This window comes from Balaenoptera musculus, chromosome 12 (genome assembly GCF_009873245.2).
Source record: "Balaenoptera musculus isolate JJ_BM4_2016_0621 chromosome 12, mBalMus1.pri.v3, whole genome shotgun sequence".
Lineage (NCBI taxonomy): Eukaryota > Metazoa > Chordata > Mammalia > Artiodactyla > Balaenopteridae > Balaenoptera > Balaenoptera musculus.
This window is the reverse complement of record NC_045796.1, coordinates 16,427,727-16,446,554: the sequence shown is the minus strand read 5'-3', so window position 1 is coordinate 16,446,554 and position 18,828 is coordinate 16,427,727. Positions and strand designations below refer to the sequence as shown.

Genomic DNA, 18,828 nt, shown 5'->3' with positions numbered 1-18,828 from the left:
GTAGCTAAGAGAGAAGGTCCTCGAGCACACAGCAAGGCTTGCTGCACAAGCCGTCCTCCCGCTGGGGCTGGTATTAGACTGTTAAGTTAAATCCTGGCTTCATCATTTACTAGCTGTGTGACCTTGTCTGAGGTCTGAAACCCTCTGTGCCTCACTGTCTTCATCTAAAGATGTGGATAACGATCTGAACACATCACTAGGTTGCTGTAAAGACCACAGGAGTGGACAGTGACAGGCACTCAGTGAGTACTGTCACCAGTGATAAATTTGGAAGTGGAAAGATCACATGGCTGAGAACTCATGTTTAATTTTTTAAAAATAATGAGCCAGAAATAAAAACACCAAAATGTACCAGTCTCCAATTCTTTTCAGAAGATTAACTGGCTTGTCTTTCATCCAATGGAAAAATATAAAATACAATCATACCCCGAATATATTATGGGTTCAGTTCCAGACTACTGCAATAAACTAAGTCACATGAATTTTTTGGTTTCCTAGTGCATATAAAAGTTGTTTTTACACTATACTGTAGTCTATTAAGTGTACGAAAGCACATATCTAAAAAATCAATGTACATACCTTAATAAAAAATACTTTATTGCTAAAAAATGCTAACCATCACCTGAGCCTTCAGTGACTCGAAATCTTTTTGTGATAGTAACATCAAGATCACTGGCCGTATATACAGATGGCCAAGAGGCACATGAAAAGATGCTCAACATCGTTAATTATTAGAGAAATGCAAATCAAAACTACAATGAGGTACCAACTCACACCAGTCAGAATAGCCAAAAAATAACAAATGCTGGAGAGGGTGTGGAGAAAAGGGAACCCTCCTACACTGTTGGTAGGAATGTAAGTTGGTGCAGCCACTATGGAAAACACTCTGGAGGTTCCTCAGAAAACTAAAAATAGAATTACCATATGATCCAGCAATCCCACTCCTGGGCATATATCCGGACAAAACTACAATTCAAAAAGATACGTGCACCCCTATGTTCATAGCAGCACTATTCACAGTAGCCAAGACATGGAAGCAACGTATATGTCCATCGACAGATGAATGGATAAAGAAGATGTAGTACATATATACAATGGAATACTACTCAGCCATAAAAAAGAACAAAATAATGCCATTTGCAGCAACACGGATGCAACTAGAGATTATCACACTAAGTGAAGTAAGTCAAAAAGAGAAAGACAAATACCATATGATGTTAGTTATATGTAGAATCTAAAATATGACACAAATGAACCTGTCTACGAAACAGAAAGAGAATCACGGACATAGAGAAAAGACTGGTGGTTGCCAAGGGGGAGGGGTTGGGGGAGGGATGGAGTGGGAGGTTGGGGTGAGCACATGTAAGCTCTTATATATATTGATAGAATGGATAAACAAGGTCCTACTGTATAGCACAGAGAACAATATTCAATATCCTATGATAAACCATAATGGAAAAGAATATTAAAAAAAAGAATGTATTTATATGCATAACTGAGTCACTTTGCTGTATAGCAGAAGTTAACACAACATTGTAAATCAACTGTACTTCAACTAAAAAAAAAGGATCACTGGTCACAGATCACCATAAATATAATAATAATGACAAAAAAAGTTTGAAATATTGCAAGAGTTACCAGAACGTGACACAGAGACACCAAGTAAGCAAATGATGTTGGAAAAATGGCACCAATAAACTTACTCAACGCAAAGTTGCCATGAACCATCAATTTGTACAAAATGCTGTATCTGCAAAGTGCAACAAAACGAGGTATGCCTATAACTGCATTCACAATTTCCCCCCTCTGTCTCTTTCCAATGGAGATGAGAGATCGTTCATCTTAATTCTGGAGAGGAACTCAGGACTGGGACCACCCCTACACTGTTTCCATTTTTGATTTGAATTAACGGTCTTATAGGCTTGTAGTTCTCTTGCCACTGGACTTGAATGTTCTAGCAAAAATTCATATAGCGCTAGCAGTTACTGAGAGACATAAATTATATTTACACATAATATCTCATGCAATCTTTGTAGCAACACTGTGAGAAGATATTATCCTCTTACAGGTAAGGAAATGAAGTTCAGTGATGTTAATTACCTGGTTGCTAATTCAGTGGTACTAGAATTAGAACCCAGGACTGATCCAAAGCAGGAGCTTTTCCACTGAACCATACGGCTCTCAAAGTCACAGCTCTGAGAACTGATAGTCGATACCATATTTATTTACTCATATCTTAGCAAACTAATACTCAAATCTAGGCAAAATCACAAATTTACGTTTCCTTAGGAAGGTCTGGGACAAGGCTCTACTAGGGATGCAGTAGAGAAATAGGTTAATTGTTCTTGGAAAGGAGACCTTGCCTTGGAGATGGGTTCACTTAAAAAACTATACAAGTTCATTTTGAATCTTCAGTTGTCACATTTGAAAAGTATTTTCTTAAATGCCTTCATTCCCTGGGGAGAGAAAGCCAGTGATACAGGATCTGGGAGAGATCAGGTATTAGGGAGAGGGCAGCGCACACAGGAGACTTCAGAAGACACAACCGTCATGGGCTCTAGAATTTCCTAGGGGACTTTCCCTGCCCTCTTGGTATTTGAAATGTGAATTTCTGTTTTCTACATTTTTGAAGGAACTGACCATAATTTCCCAGACTGCCTGATTCACTCTTCCTAGACATCAGCATATGGAATGGCACAGAAAAATGCCTCACCTCCATACATCCTATCATAGGCTCTAACCAACGCAGCAGTCAGAACAAAACAAGAAAATTCCATCATTTACTTATGCAAATAATCCATTTTGGTAATGATCCTTTTAGAAGGGTTAGGAAATTATTTTTCCCCTCTTCTGAATGATCTATTGTGTTATGTTTATCATGCATAGCTACGCATTCACAGAGAGAGCTGGAAGCTGGATGGAAGTTATCTTAATTTCATTTTCAGTCACCATAGAACAGGCAGGCATGTTCCAGAGGGAAGTTGGAAAACCAACAGGGAAAGTGGCTACCATATGGGCCTGCCTTCCAGAATGTTCTATAGCTTCCTGTGACCCCTGCCAACTAACACAGACCACAGAATTGTCCTTTCTCACTATTCACTGGTAGACCACACTGCATGTGTGCAAAACAGGTAAGAGGAAGCTCTCTTCAGGAAATGCTCTGGATTGTCCTAGGACGAGATCACAGCTAACCAGTGACAGCTGGTCTGCTCATACTGGAAATGTTATTTAGGCCTCATTATAGTCATAAAACTCATTGGCATTCTCTTTGCTCGTTTTCATATTGTTTGTACTAGGCAGCCTTGAAAAAGCCTCTACAGCTTGCCAAAGATTAGTTTAAAGGAGTTCCAAGTTCATTCTTGGAGGCAGGCTAAGAAAACTATCAGTGTTTAAGAACATATTTGTATTTGGCTGGAGGGTAATATTTTAATCCTAGCAGAATGCTGCAGGTATTCAACTAACTTCTAGATAAAATAAACCGTGTCATTTTGTTTAAAACCAAGTGGCTCCTTGGGACTGACCCAAGTGGGTCAGATGTCACAAAATAGAATTTACTGTATAAACCATCTATAGATTTCAAATAATAAAATTATGTAGTCCCCACTACAGTGACCAAAGCTTTTAGACTGATACCTCATAGAAGGTAGGAGGTGCCTTTTCCAAGACCAATGTTTCTCTCAGTGCCCCAGAATACTTGGGTATGCTTAAAGGCATCTGCTGATTATAGCTCATTAGATGACATTGTCCAAAGAAGTGAGTAGGTCAACGAAAGAGGACGACTCCCTTCAAAATAAGTTTGTGGAAATAACCATCTGATTATCTTCATTTGTGATAAGTACATTTCCTTTAACTGGATTTCCATTCATTTGAGAATCCAGTTGATTCCTGCCACCATGTTGGAACATAATAGACTATTCAGCTGTGCTGCTTAATAGGCTTCAACACATTCAAACCACCTTCCCAGAAGTGTTGCTATATAGTTTCAAAATGGTTTCTCAATTAGAATAAAGATAGTTCAACGGAATGAAAATATGAAATACGGGGCATGTGAAAAAATTCCTTTAAATATCCTTTGTGAGAATGTCCTCTCTGAATAAAATACTTTCCATAGTAACGCAAAGGTAGAAGTTGCTCGCTCATTACCTCCAGAGATAAGGCAAACAGCGAGGCTTTGGCATATTTAGCATGGGAATCCGAGAAAGTGCAGGCAGAAACCCTCACCTCTATACAGAACGTGTGCGTTCTACTAAGTCCATGCCTTAATCTGGATCCTTAAAGAATTTGGCTAACCTGCTGGGCTGAACATGAATTCTCATTTCGAAAACAAAAACAAACAAACAAACAAAAAAGCAGATTCAGTGTGAATGTGGATACACTGCCACTTTTCTAGCACTCTGCAGAGCTGGAAACCAGATTTCTTTCCTTCGGCTGGGTCAGATACAAGGGGACAGACAGTCTTTGAATGGATGACTTGGGCCATGCAGGCAACAGGCCCTGCAACTGCAACCATCTTCAACAGCACAGCTGCTGTGCTATTGCATCCCAAGCAAGCGCAAGCCCCGCTGCGACGCTGTGATCCGCTCCGACGATTCTAAGAGGCCGGAGTGTGTGTTCACTGGTGGAACTGAATATTCGCACACACCCTTAACTTCATCCTTAGTAACATGCTTGGGATAAATTCCCAAGGGCAGGATAATTGGGTCAAGGCATACATACAAAGCTTCAGAAACTGCCCTCTGGAAGACTATATTAATTTGAATCCCACCAAAAGTATGTGAGACTTGTTTCTCTGTACTCTTTTCTTTAAAGACTTTTTTTTAAAGGTCAAGTCTTATTTATTTATTTATGGCTGCGTTGGGTCTTCGTTGCTGAGCGTGGGCCTTCTCTAGTTGCGGTGAGCGGGGTCCACTCTTCACTGCAGTGGGCGGGCCTCTCATTGTGGTGGCTTCTCTTGTTGCACAGCACGGGCTCTAGACATGCGGGCCTCAGTAGCTGTGGCGCACGGGCTCAGCAGTTGTGGCGCATGGGCCCAGTTGCTCCACAGCGTGTGGGATCCTCCCGGACCAGGGCTCGAACCCGTGTCCCCTGCATTGGCAGGCAGATTCTTAACCACTGCGCCATCAGGGAAGTCCCGTACTCTTTCCTTTTTTTAAAAATATTTATTGGCTGCATCTGGTCTTAGTTGCACACATGGTATCTTTTATTGCAGCGCATGGGCTCTTCATTGCAGTGTGCGGGCGTCTCTCTAGTTGTGGCTCGTGGGCTCAGTGGCCCTGTAGCATGTGGGATCTTAGTTCTCTGACCAGGGATCAAACCGGCATCCCCTGCATTGCAAGATGGATTCTTAATCACTGGACCACCAGTATCTCCCTCTCTGTACTCTTATAAGCATTATTATTATGTTTTCGCCTTTGCCAATGTGATACATGAAAAACTGCATCTCATTACTTTCTGTACACATTATTAGTATTAATTTTAGTATCTCTTTAGCGTCTCTTCAATGAGTTAAGTGTTATTTATCCTCACAAGTCTGCGGGGGAAGGAGGCAGCAGAAAAATTAACTTGTTCATATTTACTGTACTAGCTGATGATCCTTGTAAAACTCAGGCATAGGTCACAAACAATAATGCATTTTTAAGTCTACTATGTTATGCTGAATATAACATAATTTCAAATCACATGAAATTGGAGGCTGGGGATTCCAGTCTGGTGGTCTCAGGGATAACAGAAGAGGAGGGAGAAGAGGGATGCTGTCCAAACAGAAACCACGTGTTGTGGGAGCCCTTTCTAACACTTTCAAGGTTCTATTCTTTCCTTCCCACTTTCTTTACCCTGGACTTTTTTTTTTTTTTTTTTAATATTTTAGCTGTGCTGCGCAGCATGCGGGATCTTAGTTCCCTGAACAGGGATCAAACCCGTGCCCCCTGCAGTGGAAGTGCAGAGTCCGAATCACTGGACCACCAGGGAATTCCCACCCTGGACTTTCAAAATTTGTGTTTTTGATGGACATTTAATAACGTATAAAAATACTCATAAGTGAGAAAAATAAAAGTTTTGTAAAAATAATATCCTAATTTTGTTAAAAGTGAATAAATGTATGTGTGTATGTATATAAGTAAAAGTAACTGGAAGAAAATGCAACAAAATGTTAATGGTGAGTTTTGCTAGATGATTTAAATTTTCTTCTTTATAGTTTTCTATATTTTCCAAATTTTCTACAGTAAATACATATTACTTTAGTGATTAGGAAAAATAATACATAGTATAAATAATAACTGGATATTAATCTCTCTGCATCTGTGAAACTCCATTCTTTACATCTTCATAGCCCAAGTCAAAGGCTTATTATCAAAAAGAACAAAAATAGAGATGCAGGGACTTCCCTGGCGGTCCAGTGGTTAGGACTTCGCACTTCCACTGCAGGGGGCACGGGTTTGATCTCTGGTCGGGGAACTAAGATCCCGCATGCTGCTGCGCCATGTGGCAAGGCCAAAAAATTTTTAAAAAAATAGAAATGCAAAAATATTTTAGATTGGGTGTCAACTATCATTAACTGGTGGTGGCAGCCTGGAGCATTATTTGCAAAAGGGTTCTGAGGCTGAGTCCTCAACCCCCAGGAGATAAAGCTGGGATCACAGAGCAATATCTAGCACGGACAAGGGCTAATGGAGGCATGCGTGAGCGTCAGGCTTTTCATATTCCCCAAAACAGATATCAGGCTAGAAGGGCCTTAGGGGTCATCTGGTTGAAGCTTTTATTAACTGATGAGGAAACTGAGGTCCAGAGACATGAAGCAACTACTCAGGGTTCTAAAGGCAGAGCCATGACTAGAACCTAACAAAGGAGACTGGCCTTTGGTCTCCACTCTGCCTTCAGCTAATTCATTCAAGTTCATGTGTGCCTCTCGTCCACAGTGACGGAGCAAGAGTTCACCCATTGTGGCCTCCAAGAACTCAGTTCTCTCTGTCAACTTCATCCCTGCTGCCCAAAACACCTGGTCTCCCCTTACTCTGTTTCTTAGGTGACTGTCTTCTCCATACAAACATTCCATATGGAGAAAATGGATTCAAACAAATCCCAAGGTTTGGAAGGAGTGGCAAAATTCTCCCATTAGGTGGCAGTACCAGCAAGGAATAAACAATAGCAGGCATCCGAAGGGCACTTAAACTAAACTGTCTGAAAGAAAAGCCTTTTGTAGGATATTTTGTAGACATATTTGTATCGAAGCACTTTAAAATCTACAAAGTCTGGGGGTGTGGTGGTGGTGGTGTGATGAATTGGGTGATTGGGATTGACATGTATACACTGATGTGTATAAAATTGATGACTAATAAGAACCTGCTGTATTAAAAAAAAAAAAAATTATTCAAGTCATCCAATGATGGAATGACCCAGTTGATTGTATGACTGATTTGACCAATAACAGAGTGATGTGAGTAACAAAGAGATCTGTAAGTCATTTTATTTATAGGAAATTTTTAAATTCTAAGAACTATTCTGAAGACTGATCATGAAGTTATCTTGCTTACTTGGTGAATTTAGATCTATTTTTAACAAATCACAAACCTGTATAGTGATAGTACACATTCTGAGGGCTTTAAAAAGATCTTTCTTATGTGATTATTTAGGTGATTTTTCCCTTTACTTATTGAATGTTTGTATGTGCATCTGTATGTTGTATGTGCATCTGTATGTGAGCATGCACATGTGTTGGGAAATATAAGTAAGAATTTAATACATTTATTTTACAGGAAGCTTTGAAGAGACAGAGCATCTCAAGTTTTCAATTTCTAACATAAATACATTTTATAGATAATATATTGTTTCAGGGAGTAGAACAGATATTCTTCTTTGGTGATTACTTATTGATTTTCTTTTGTCTATAACAATTTAAAGTACTTTATTGCTTACATTTAAATAAATGCTAAATCAATAGTAAGTTATACAACCATATAGTGGATATATGTATAGAGATATTATCCAGAATACATGCCCTGGTCAGAATGGAGACTTGTAGAAATACTCACTTTAGGTGACTCTTATAAGAGCAGAAATGTGAAGAAATAAAATTATCTTACATTTCATCCTCAATGCTCAATTTTTACAAGTCATTTTTGTGATCTAACTTTTAAATAGGACAACCTAAGGCAATTGTATTTTTTTCAAATTTTATAATGGATAACATTCATGGTCAAATTTTGAGATAGAGAATTAGTAATGTTAATGATGAGTCCTGACTCTGGTATTGACCTGTTTCTTTTTGAAAATTATTTGACCTTTCTGACTTTCAAAATTCAAAATAGAAATATGTCTGTTTTTGACCACATCATGATATGTAATTTAAATCAAACAAGACAAAATGCCTTGAGAACATAATATATATAGGAATGAAAATGTCTACTACTTGAGTGTTTTTAGAGTATCCTTCCTGATTTGGACAGAAACAGAATAGTTCCTAAAGAACAGAAATATCAGACCATGTCTGATGGCTTTTCTTCCTTTTTATGTTTATGTGCATTTCATCTCTTTGAAAATCCCAGTGACTCTGATTCTTATTTTTCTCAGTGACTTTTATGCACAATAAAGGATGCTCTTTGTAAAGTGTGAAAAAAAATTTAAAAATTAAAAAAAAAAATCTACAAAGTAGATAAACAAAAGATTGGAAGGAAATATACCTAAATATTAAAAGTTGTTATCAATAAAGGGGAGGTATTTTAAGTCATTTCCTTTTTAATTATTTGCAAACTCTGTTATCTTCTATAATGAACAAAAAAGTTTCATAAAGTAGTTATTGAAATAGTGACAGATTATTTCAGTAAAATGTATGCAGAGTTTGAGTACTGAAAGACATTCACAAAAGCATACAGAAATGTGATAATCTATATTCTGTCTCCTATGTCATACAATCATGCAAATATAAATGTGTAAAAAATTTTTAAACAATAGAATCCTGTAATGCTTTAGGAGTATGCATGTATTTTAAAATATTATTAGCCAATTTTTAAAAAAGCAAAAGATGATAGATTTAGTTAAATTGGAGGCATAATACTGAGATACTAGCACATGCAACCATTTCAACATAATACAATATTTTCTTCACATTCACTTGCTTGGTGTGAAGAGGATTTACATAAATAGGTAGGGGTTATGCTGCTTCACCTCAAAATAACCTAAAATTTAACACTTAGGGCGTTAGTTTCCTTAACATAGGTGTTGAAACTTTTAAACTCTAACTTATTTACAAATAAATGTATTGATACCTCTGGAGTATGTATATATGTACCTATGTATGAACGTATTTGGTAGGTGTTCCTTACTATAAATAATCAGAGAAAATGTCAAGTTTTTTTCTTTTTGGCCAAATTCTTCATTTTAACTCCATCCTTTCTTTTAAGATATTTCCTTAACACTCTTCAAATAGAACCTTATTTTGAGCCAAGTGTCATTATAGAAAATGAGACTCTTTGTGAAAATCTGCCTCAAGTCCTTACCTGGTATCCCAGGATCAATGAGACTCTCTGGTCCCCAAGAGGCGGAATGATTCCTCTTTTCCGTGGTTGATGACGCAGGTGGCTGTTTTGGGGCGGTGGCTTTCTGGGACTTTTCCCGCAAGGAGCCCCTGCCTGCATCTTTGCTTGGTCCGGTGGGTCTAGGCTGTGCCATAGCCGTGTGGGTCACCATCTTGCGGTCAAGGCTCACTGAGGGTGAAAGAGCTACTATCAGTTGTTGGGTTTCTTTTCTGAACTTTAGCTAAACTTTAGCTAAACCACTAAATTTGCAGTAGATTTAAAGTCATGGACATTTGGGAATGATAACCTATTCATCTACGATATATCAGAGCCCCATAAAAAACTATTTGTTCTTGTTTTCAAATGAGTAATCAGGTCTCTTCTAATAATTAGCTTTCTGAAAGTTCACATAAAGAGACAAAGACACAACTTAAACCTAAGGTTTTGAGATTTGTCATCCTTGCTCAGACCAGTACTTTATTAAACTTTCCACAGCTCTTCTTCGTTTCTTGCGGTGAGTGTTTATATACATGGCATTATAAGACTGATTTACAGCTCTGACTAACCACACCCTCATGTCATAAATTTTCTAAAAAGTCTATCAAAAGAAAACGTTAGCTCATTTCAGTTTTTTTTTTTTTTTTTCGTTTTGTTTTGTTTTGGCCGTGCAGCATGTGAGATCTTAGTTCCCTGACCAGGGTTTGAACCCACACCCCCTGCATGGGAAGCACCGCATCCTAACCACTGGACCACCAGGGAAGTCCCTCATTTCAGTTTTTAAAAAAGCATATGCTAAACAGCATTTTTAGGATGGGGAAGAATCTTTTAGAAAATTGAAAAGAATCTCTTAAAAACGTAAGTAATATCAAAATTTGACATTTGTAACTCGCATTAAAGACATAGTAAATGCTCATTTAATTTAAGGCATAGCTCATTCACATGAAGTTATACCTGAAACAAGGCAGAAAAACAGCACTACTGAGTTTGCATTTATTGTGACAATATAGACATCCCTTCTACCCCAAAATGTGATGCAGTCAACTCACGATTTTGACAGAAAGCTTCATCAGACCCATCAGGACACTGCTCCACTCCATCGCAAGCCAGCGTGATGTCAATGCAACAGCCGTCATCACAAAAGAAGTGGTAGCGTGAGCAAACATTCGAGCATCCTGTTCGTAAACAAGTCTCAAGTCACAGTAGTGCAGGAAAGAAAGACTTTCACCGTGTCAAGATTAACAGAGACTATACATATAATGAAATGCATTTGGATAAAGAGATGCAGATAATGAGGGAACACCTAACAGTCTGTGCTGGAGCAATAGGTTCTGGGAAGGTTAGGGGGTTTCTTCTTGACCTTCCTGACTTAATTCTTAGGAATCACCATGGACTCTTCGTCTTTTTTTTTTTTCCCAGCTTATTTATTTATTTATTATTACTATTTTTAAACATCTTTATTGGAGTATAATTGCTTTACAATGGTGTGTTAGTTTCTGCTTTATAACAAAGTGAATCAGCTATACGTATACATACATCCCCATATCTCCTCCCTCTTGCGTCTCCCTCCCACCCTCCCTATCCCACTCCTCTAGGTGGTCACAAAGCACCGAGCTGATCTCCCTGTGCTATGCGGCTGCTTCCCACTAGCTATCTATTTTACATTTGGTAGTGTATATATGTCCATGCCACTCTCTCACTTCGTCCCAGCTCACCCTTCCCCCTCCCCGGCTCTTCGTCTTAGGGCCCTTCTCTAAGCCAATAATACTTAAGAGGTGAGAACAGAGAAGCAGCAGCTCTGGTCTTCCCCATCCAGCCCTGAGTTTCCTCCCTCAGGTGACCCACTCTGCATTCATTCGTTCGTCCATCAGCTCCTCAGCAGGCCACCTAATACCGGTTCACCCCTTGCACAGTACTTGGCTGGCTGACTGTGTTTTATCAGAGACACCACTTTCTACGCGCTATTCTTGCATTCACGTTTCCTAAGTAATAATTTTTACTGAGATCCACTTTCTATTATTGAACCCTGTTTGCTGGCCATCATAGATCCATGGTGCTGTAAAGAATAAACAGAATCTTTAGCTACTAGCTGGTGAGAATTTATTTTCTACAGATAATGAAATTCCCTTCGTTTGGGGGCTCTTAAGAGTTTTTAACCCTCAGAGCTACATGTATTTTCTTGAAAGGCATTCCCTGCACCCCCCAACTCCAGATTAAGCCAACTTTACTTTACAGTTGTTAGCTACATAACAACTGCTGACACTAGTGATGTAGACTAAAGGTATCAGGCTAAAAGTAGGTCTTAAGGATTCTGTAATTCTCCAGGGACAGATGGACTAGACAATTGTCTCAGCTCATGGGAGAGTGGTACCTGATGATATTTCTGAGACAAATGGCTGAGCACAGTATACACGCCCAAGAGAGTCTTGGAAACGTTCTACTGGAAAGAAGTTCAATTAAAATGCTGGGAGAGGAGTCCATCTGGATGGAAGGCAATTCGAAGATACCTTGATTATGGAGGAAGAAGAGGTAAAGAAAAGAAATGGTGGCAGAAAGAAGAGGACGCAGGAAACCAGCAGTTATGGCTGAGAACTTGGGCCTAGAAAGGAGAATCTGCTTCGGACACAGGGAAGGGGTTGGGAGGAAAAGTAAAGGGAAACTCTGTGGACACCAAGCAGGATACAGCCTCTGCTTACATTTCTTAAACTCATGACATGAAAATCCTAACTATCTCGAGGCTTTCCTTACTCCTTGGTAGTTTTGGAGCTAGATCCATATTAGTAATTTACCCATCTATTTCTAGATTAGTGGTCTCCAAACCTTTTTGACTATACTTATCTCCAATCTATAAATCATATGCATGTGCCACCATATTAACATATTATACATCTTATAAAATAGATTGAAAATTTAAAGAAGATTAAAAATTAATAAAAATATAAGTTCTGGGGCTTCCCTGGTGGCGCAGTGGTTAAGAATCCGCCTGCCAATGCAGGGGACACAGGTTCGAGCCCTAGTCCGGGAAGATCCCACATGCCGCCGAGCAACTAAGCCCGTGCATCACAACTACTGAGCCTGTGCTCCAGAGCCCGCGAGCCACAACTACTGAGCCCACGTGCTGCAACTACTGAAGCCTGCACGCCTAAAGCCCGTGCTCCGCAACAAGAGAAGCCACCGCATTGAGAAGCCCATGCACTGCAACGAAGAGTAGCCCCCGCTCACCGCAACTAGAGAAGGCCACGTGCAGCAACAAAGACCCAACGCAGCCAAAAATAAATAAATAATTAATTAAAATATATAAGTTCTGGTATTTTCTTTTCTGTCTTAAAAATGTCTTGACTCTGTTTGGGATTCTCTATGGAGACCACACATCTGGATCATCTTAGAGGTGTTTGTTGGCTTGTTCTGTGAATAGGTTGTTTTTTGCAAAGCTGGAAAACATGCAGCCTCTATATCCAAAACTGAACCAACTTATCACAGAAGCAGGGGTATGTGCTTGTCTGTTTACCCCAGAAAGTGTCACCCTTGGTTATCATGAAAGCTAGTCATTAACTACAAGATCCGTATATATAATAGAGGGAACAGAAACCCTCTTAATCCCCACCTCTTGTTTTCCATGTGTCGATGTAGTATTTTATTAACTTTAATTCATAGTTGGTTATTCCAGTCTAACCAGTGAGTGATTCCAGACAGCAGTTAATACAATAGCATTCTTTTTATTTTCTGTAAAGTTACATACGTAAGACCTATACCCAACTGGCCTTTCAGTAACCAAAGGTGAATCACATCACTCACTCTCTGCATCTTCAAATACACTATATCGTCATCTTGAGAAAGGCCGGAAATGTACAACTGGCAACTGGCCTTGGGAGCCCCAGAAAACTGGCCTGAGTAAGTAAACCAGAGCAACAGGCAGCTGGTGAGGTGTCAGCCCTTTGCCTCCATCAGCTCAGGCCGTTTCTCCCTCCGATGCACCTCAGTTGTACAAAAACAACCCTTTTCTAATTTCTGCAGGGGTGACAGCTTCCCAGGAGCACTTTTCTCCCAGAACCAGCAGCTGACTTGGTCCTTGCCCAGGGAGCCCTGTTCCCGGGAGCACAGCCCTCAGGGCCCAGGAGTTTTCCACTGCTGATGATTTCAGCTGTTTGCAGCGGCCCTGGCACATGGTCAGCTTTCCAAGGTATGTTCTGGGTAACTGGCTCTTCTGTGCAGCTGCAATGAATCAGCAAGCAGGGACTGCCTGAATGTGGGCTGTGCTGCAGGGCTGGCTCACTCCCCGTGGCTGACTCAAGCTGCTGCGGTGAGTGGACTGGAGTTCGGGGTCTGGCCTGCCCACTGGCGGTCACCCCTCCTTCCTCATGGTCAGCTTAAACCTTGGCTGGACGGGAGTCAGCCAACCTAACTGTGAATGTTCCCAATGCGCTGTACCCTTGTGGAAGGCAAATTATCAAGGTGGCGGAGTTCTTAGGATTCTAAAGTCTCCTTCCTCATGTCCAATATGCACACTGACCCATGTCTTTGATGGAAGATCAGTCAAAGTACAAGTAAATCCAATCTTTTTATTCTTACTCTCCCGACTGCTGGCTTGATTACCATCCAAATACTGAGCAATCAAGGATGTAGGAGACAGGCTACAAGTTTGCCAGAGCCACGGCTAGTGAAGGGTCCCCACACATGGCCGGGGATCAGGTCTGTGGAGCGCAGTACCCACGCCCACTGCCTTGCACACAGTTCCCGTTCACTGCAGATGCTGGGAAGGTATCCGCTGACCGAGTGACAGGACCCTCACACATACACTATCTCAGCACTTCTCCAGAGTGAATTGGGGGTGGGTTCCCTCTGCCATACCCCTGTATCTTTAGTGCTGCTGAGTTCCATATAAGTTTTTTTTTCAACTTGATGAGCTAATCTTAGAAATGTAGATGTTTGGGAAAGTAAGAAACAGGTAAATGAGAGAAATGAGTTTACATTGGGCAACAGAAGGTGAGAAGCATTATATATATGTCGAGCTATGTTATTAACGTATCTGTGCATCTGTGTAAAGTGTCCATGAAAGTTTTTAAACAGTCCTTTTAAATTGACACATGCACTGCATATATTTTAACTTGTTTTAAATGTACTCCTTGGCTGCATTCTTTGAACATACATATCAAATAGACCACCCTCCTTTAAACAAGATCCTCTCGTGGAAAAGCCAGATGTCTTTTACGAAACTGAGTCACGGAAAGATGGAGCATCTCTCGGGTCCCACGGCTCACACAGCCTACTCTCAACCCCTGGGGTGTGGAGTGCTACCCCACCCCAGCTCAGCAGTCTCACTTAGCCCAAAATATAATGCAGCCTATTTTTGCGATCATATTTTTAGTAAAGATTTCCCCATTCAACAACAGCCAAAATAAAATGAAAGGGCTCCTGTAATGCACAGTCAGAATATAAAATGCCAATTTAGTACCATCCTTCCATCGATAACCCGGTTTCTGTTGGCCACTGTGAATGTGAGGGAAGGACTTTCTTCTCACCTCCTGTGGAGAAGACCACGGGAAGCACGGTCACCGAGACGTTGTCAGAGCTCCTCTGCCCAGCAGTGTCCATCACCGTCAGCTGAAAGGTGTATGTCCCTTCCTGTAGGTGGGACAGCTTCAGGGTTCCGGACTGAGGCACCTGATACCCAAACAGGAAACATCGTATTTAGTTAAGAACCTGAGGCACAGAGTCCAGCATCATCCTAAACTGGAAATCGGTGTCATCCTTGGAGCAGTCCCATGACCCACTTCTCCACTCCTGGTCCAAGGTTGCAGAATACTAATCACACACAATTCTGGCAGATTGGTCAGAAGACTTGAGCTCCGGTGGGACTGGGGCCTGACACCCCCTTTCTCCTGGAAACTTCCCCTCTCACGCCCATCCACATGGTTGCGTTGGAAGGGTCAGTTATGACCACTCCTATGGCCACGGGGGTGCCAGGCTAAGCTGAGGGGAGCCGGTGGCCATGCAGGTGCTAGAGCATGGATCTGCCTAAAGCGGAGGTGGCAGGGTGGGCTCTCACTTTCTCCACCTCTGGCTCAGAATCAGGCAGGCTGTGCGAGGTGGCAGCTATGCGACAGGTGACACCACTGTTTATCGCTTCTTGGGACTGAAGACAGGAATGCCTGGGGACATGGGAGCAGATGATGACCACACTGGAGCGTGCTGACGTGAAGCCCTGCAGCCTTGAGCAGGGTGGTGTGAGAGCGCAGCTCTGTCCTCTGTCCCAGCTGGTCTGCCAGAACATAGACCTAAGACTGCCGAAGGCCAGCAGCCTTGGGGTTTGCTGCCCTGGATGTATGAGAGGAGAGGGTAGATTGTAGGGTTGAGTCAGAGTAGGGATTTAAGGTGGGTGCGACAGGGGGATGCTGAGTGGGGCCATAGGAGTGAGGTTGAGATGAAGTTAATGGAGATTTTAAGAGACCAGGGAAGCCTTGAGGCTGGAGGCTGGGGGGGCCACCCACACAAGACACATCCTCACCCAGGCTCCGGTCACATCTCTGGGAAGGCGAGTGAGGTACTGGGCTTCTGGGTGTCGACACTCAGCACGCCGGTGTCAAACTAAACCTCTGCGGGCCGGGCCTTCCCTGGGAAGCCTCTTTCCAACGCTGGGGCTGGAAGGACGGAGCATCCCTCGACGAAGGGGCCAGTCCCTCCACCTGGGCTTTGGATGCCTCCCTCTAGCCTTCCTAGGTACCTCTTCTCTGATGCAGGAAACACCGTATCCAGATCCAGACCATGGTAATCACCTTCAACATCTTGGGTGCACTCAAATTTAGGTCTTTTCAAAATAAATGTCCCCTCCCTGGTGCCTTTTTTTTGGGGGGGGGGGGAGTTGGTTGATGATCTTTATTAAATGGCCACTCTGGTCGTCCTTATTCATTTGGCAGAATTAATATGGTTTCCAATGAGCCAAATTTCCACCTGGCCCTCGTGGGGCAAAAGCACTCTAACAAGTATAGCCGAGGTGTGTAGAAGTTTGTCTCAAAAACTTTTTAAGATAAATAGAGTTTGAAAAATCTGCTTATAGGGGAAGGAGAGCTCTGTCAGATTTTGCGGCTCAGCTATCCATGGGTGTAATGACGATCAACTGTCTCGATGGGAAAGCTCTGAGAGCTGCTGGATTTGGACACCAACAGAAAAGGGAGATGCTGACAACTGCTGACAGAGAATGGATCTTGCCCGAAGGGCCTCCGAAGAGGGCTTTGCGTTCGGCACCGGTCCACATCTGCAGGCCTTGCCTCTAGGAGCAGAAACTAAGTACAGTAACTTACTACTAAGGTCTTTGTTTGAGGCTTATTTTGATAACTGAGAAAGTCAATAAGATCCTATTAATCTCCTGTGAAATTTCTTCTACAAAAGGCTCCCCTCCCCTTCTTCTGCAGTAACTTGTTTAAAGCTTTTGCTGTTTCACCTTAAGTCTCCCAGAGCCAGTGAGAAAAGGAAGTAAACACTTTGATTTTTGGATTTTGTCATTTCAAGATATTTTTTTCCCTCTGTGTTTTTACTTCCTGGATGCAGAAAACTCTTTCAGGTTTTGAAGCCATAAGAGATAAAACATTAATCTGATTTGATTTTTTAATCCCTTTCATAACACAGCTTGGCATGTCCTTTTTTTTTTTTTTTAAATTGAGGTATAGTTGATTTACAATTTCAAGTTAAGTTTCAGGTGTACAACATAGTGACTCAAATAATTTTTAAAGGTTATACTCCATTTATAGTTATTATAAAATGTTGGGTATATTCCCTGTGCTGTACCATATATCCTTGTAGCTTATTTATTTCAAACATAGTAATTTGTACTTTTAATTCCCTGGCCCTTTTTAGTTTAGTTATTTGGCTAACAAGGGCTATCTTTCCTCAAAATCAGGTATTAGAATATATAGAACTGTAAGGTGGACGTTTTCCCTTCAAGCACCCAGGTCATCTTTTTGAACATCTCCTCACATTTATATGACACTGGAAAGGATTTAAAGTATTTTACAAACATTTCCCAAGTGTCAGGATAAAAAATACACACACACACACACATAAATGTATATGCAACATACCCAATTTGTAACTTGGAGAGAGATATTACCTTTAATAAAACAAAGAGCTTCTAATCTCTGCCCGAGATCTCCTATTCAGCAGTAACAGAGCCTTTGACGGCTGGCCTCTGGCTAAATCAATGTATAACTCACTCTGCTATTCTGGCTCAACTGCACCTCCCTAAAATAGTAATTTAGTGGCGAGGAATACACGTTTGGGTTTATTTATATACCACACACACACATACATACATGATTATTATATATACTGAGTTACAAAATGAGTACTGCCTGTCTATTCCCCTACCCACACAGTTGCTTCTAAAGTATATAAGGCATTGGGCATATGTCAGTTACAAAGTAGTGACAAGATAACGTCGTACAAAATATTTCAGTAAGAAACTCCATTGAACCAATGAACCCAAACGCATTCTAGCCTTCTGCCTCGTGTCAACTAATCCAACTTGCAAAACCGGATGAGAGCTCTATAGTGATTTGAAGGCCATTACGATTCTTGTTATAATCCAACGCCATCTCCCTGCACACATACAGAGTGAAGGAGACACATGGGGCAGCTGTCCTGATCAGCAGAGGCCAGAACATAAACTGGCACCACAACTGTCTAGAAACTTCAGGTGAACATGCTTAGGTTCTGTTCTTCAGTTATATGTTCCTTTTTCTATTTACTTTTCATCATGAATATGACCCAAAGTTCCATAAAAAAAGAAGCAAAATGAATTCAACTGTCTGTACTTTCCTAGTTATATATGCTCAAATGAATGCAGTTAGATCATAGTCACAAAAAACTCTGATGTGCCCATCTTTCCCAATTGTGCAGGAAGGTGATTTTAAGAGCGTTTCCTCAAGAGTTGGGGATTTCTCTTATCCTCACCAGAGGAGGATCATTCTCAAAAGAACAGAATCAAAAAGGCAGTAATTAAGACAGAATTACATTGCTTATCTTGAGGTTTCAGGAATCAAAGGGAGAAATATTTTTGGACTGGGGCTTTTCTCCTACTTTTCAAATTCTCTCAAAATGTGTTATGTAAATCGTGCTCCACTTATAAAACTAGCCATGATTAGAAGCCTCTTGAAGCAGAGTACAGAGAGGAAAAAGGAACTTATTCTTCCTGTTACAACCCAATTTTACCTCTGTGTTACTCATTTTTTTTCTTTTTTATTATGCATTTCTTTTTTTTATAAATTTATTTTATTTATTTATTATTTTTGGCTGAGTTGAGTCTTCGTTGCTGTGTACGGGCTTTCTC

General features: G+C 41.0%; 1 protein-coding gene across 7 annotated transcripts in view; it reads right to left on the bottom strand.

Annotated features, from left to right (window-relative positions):
• The window catches only part of LRP11 (LDL receptor related protein 11), a 60,987-nt gene that overhangs the window by 24,866 nt on the left and 17,293 nt on the right, over positions 1 to 18,828 (bottom strand). For all 7 annotated transcript variants that reach the window (XR_005022204.1, XM_036871959.1, XM_036871960.1 and 4 more), the window contains exons 3-5: positions 15,026 to 15,167; positions 10,556 to 10,681; positions 9,492 to 9,698 (exon numbers count right to left, since the gene is read on the bottom strand). Coding sequence is in view for 6 of the 7 variants with exons in the window: in XM_036871959.1 (XP_036727854.1) it covers positions 9,492 to 9,698; positions 10,556 to 10,681; positions 15,026 to 15,167 (475 nt within the window). In the remaining variant the exon portion in view is untranslated. The remainder of the gene's footprint in view (positions 1 to 9,491; positions 9,699 to 10,555; positions 10,682 to 15,025; positions 15,168 to 18,828) is intronic.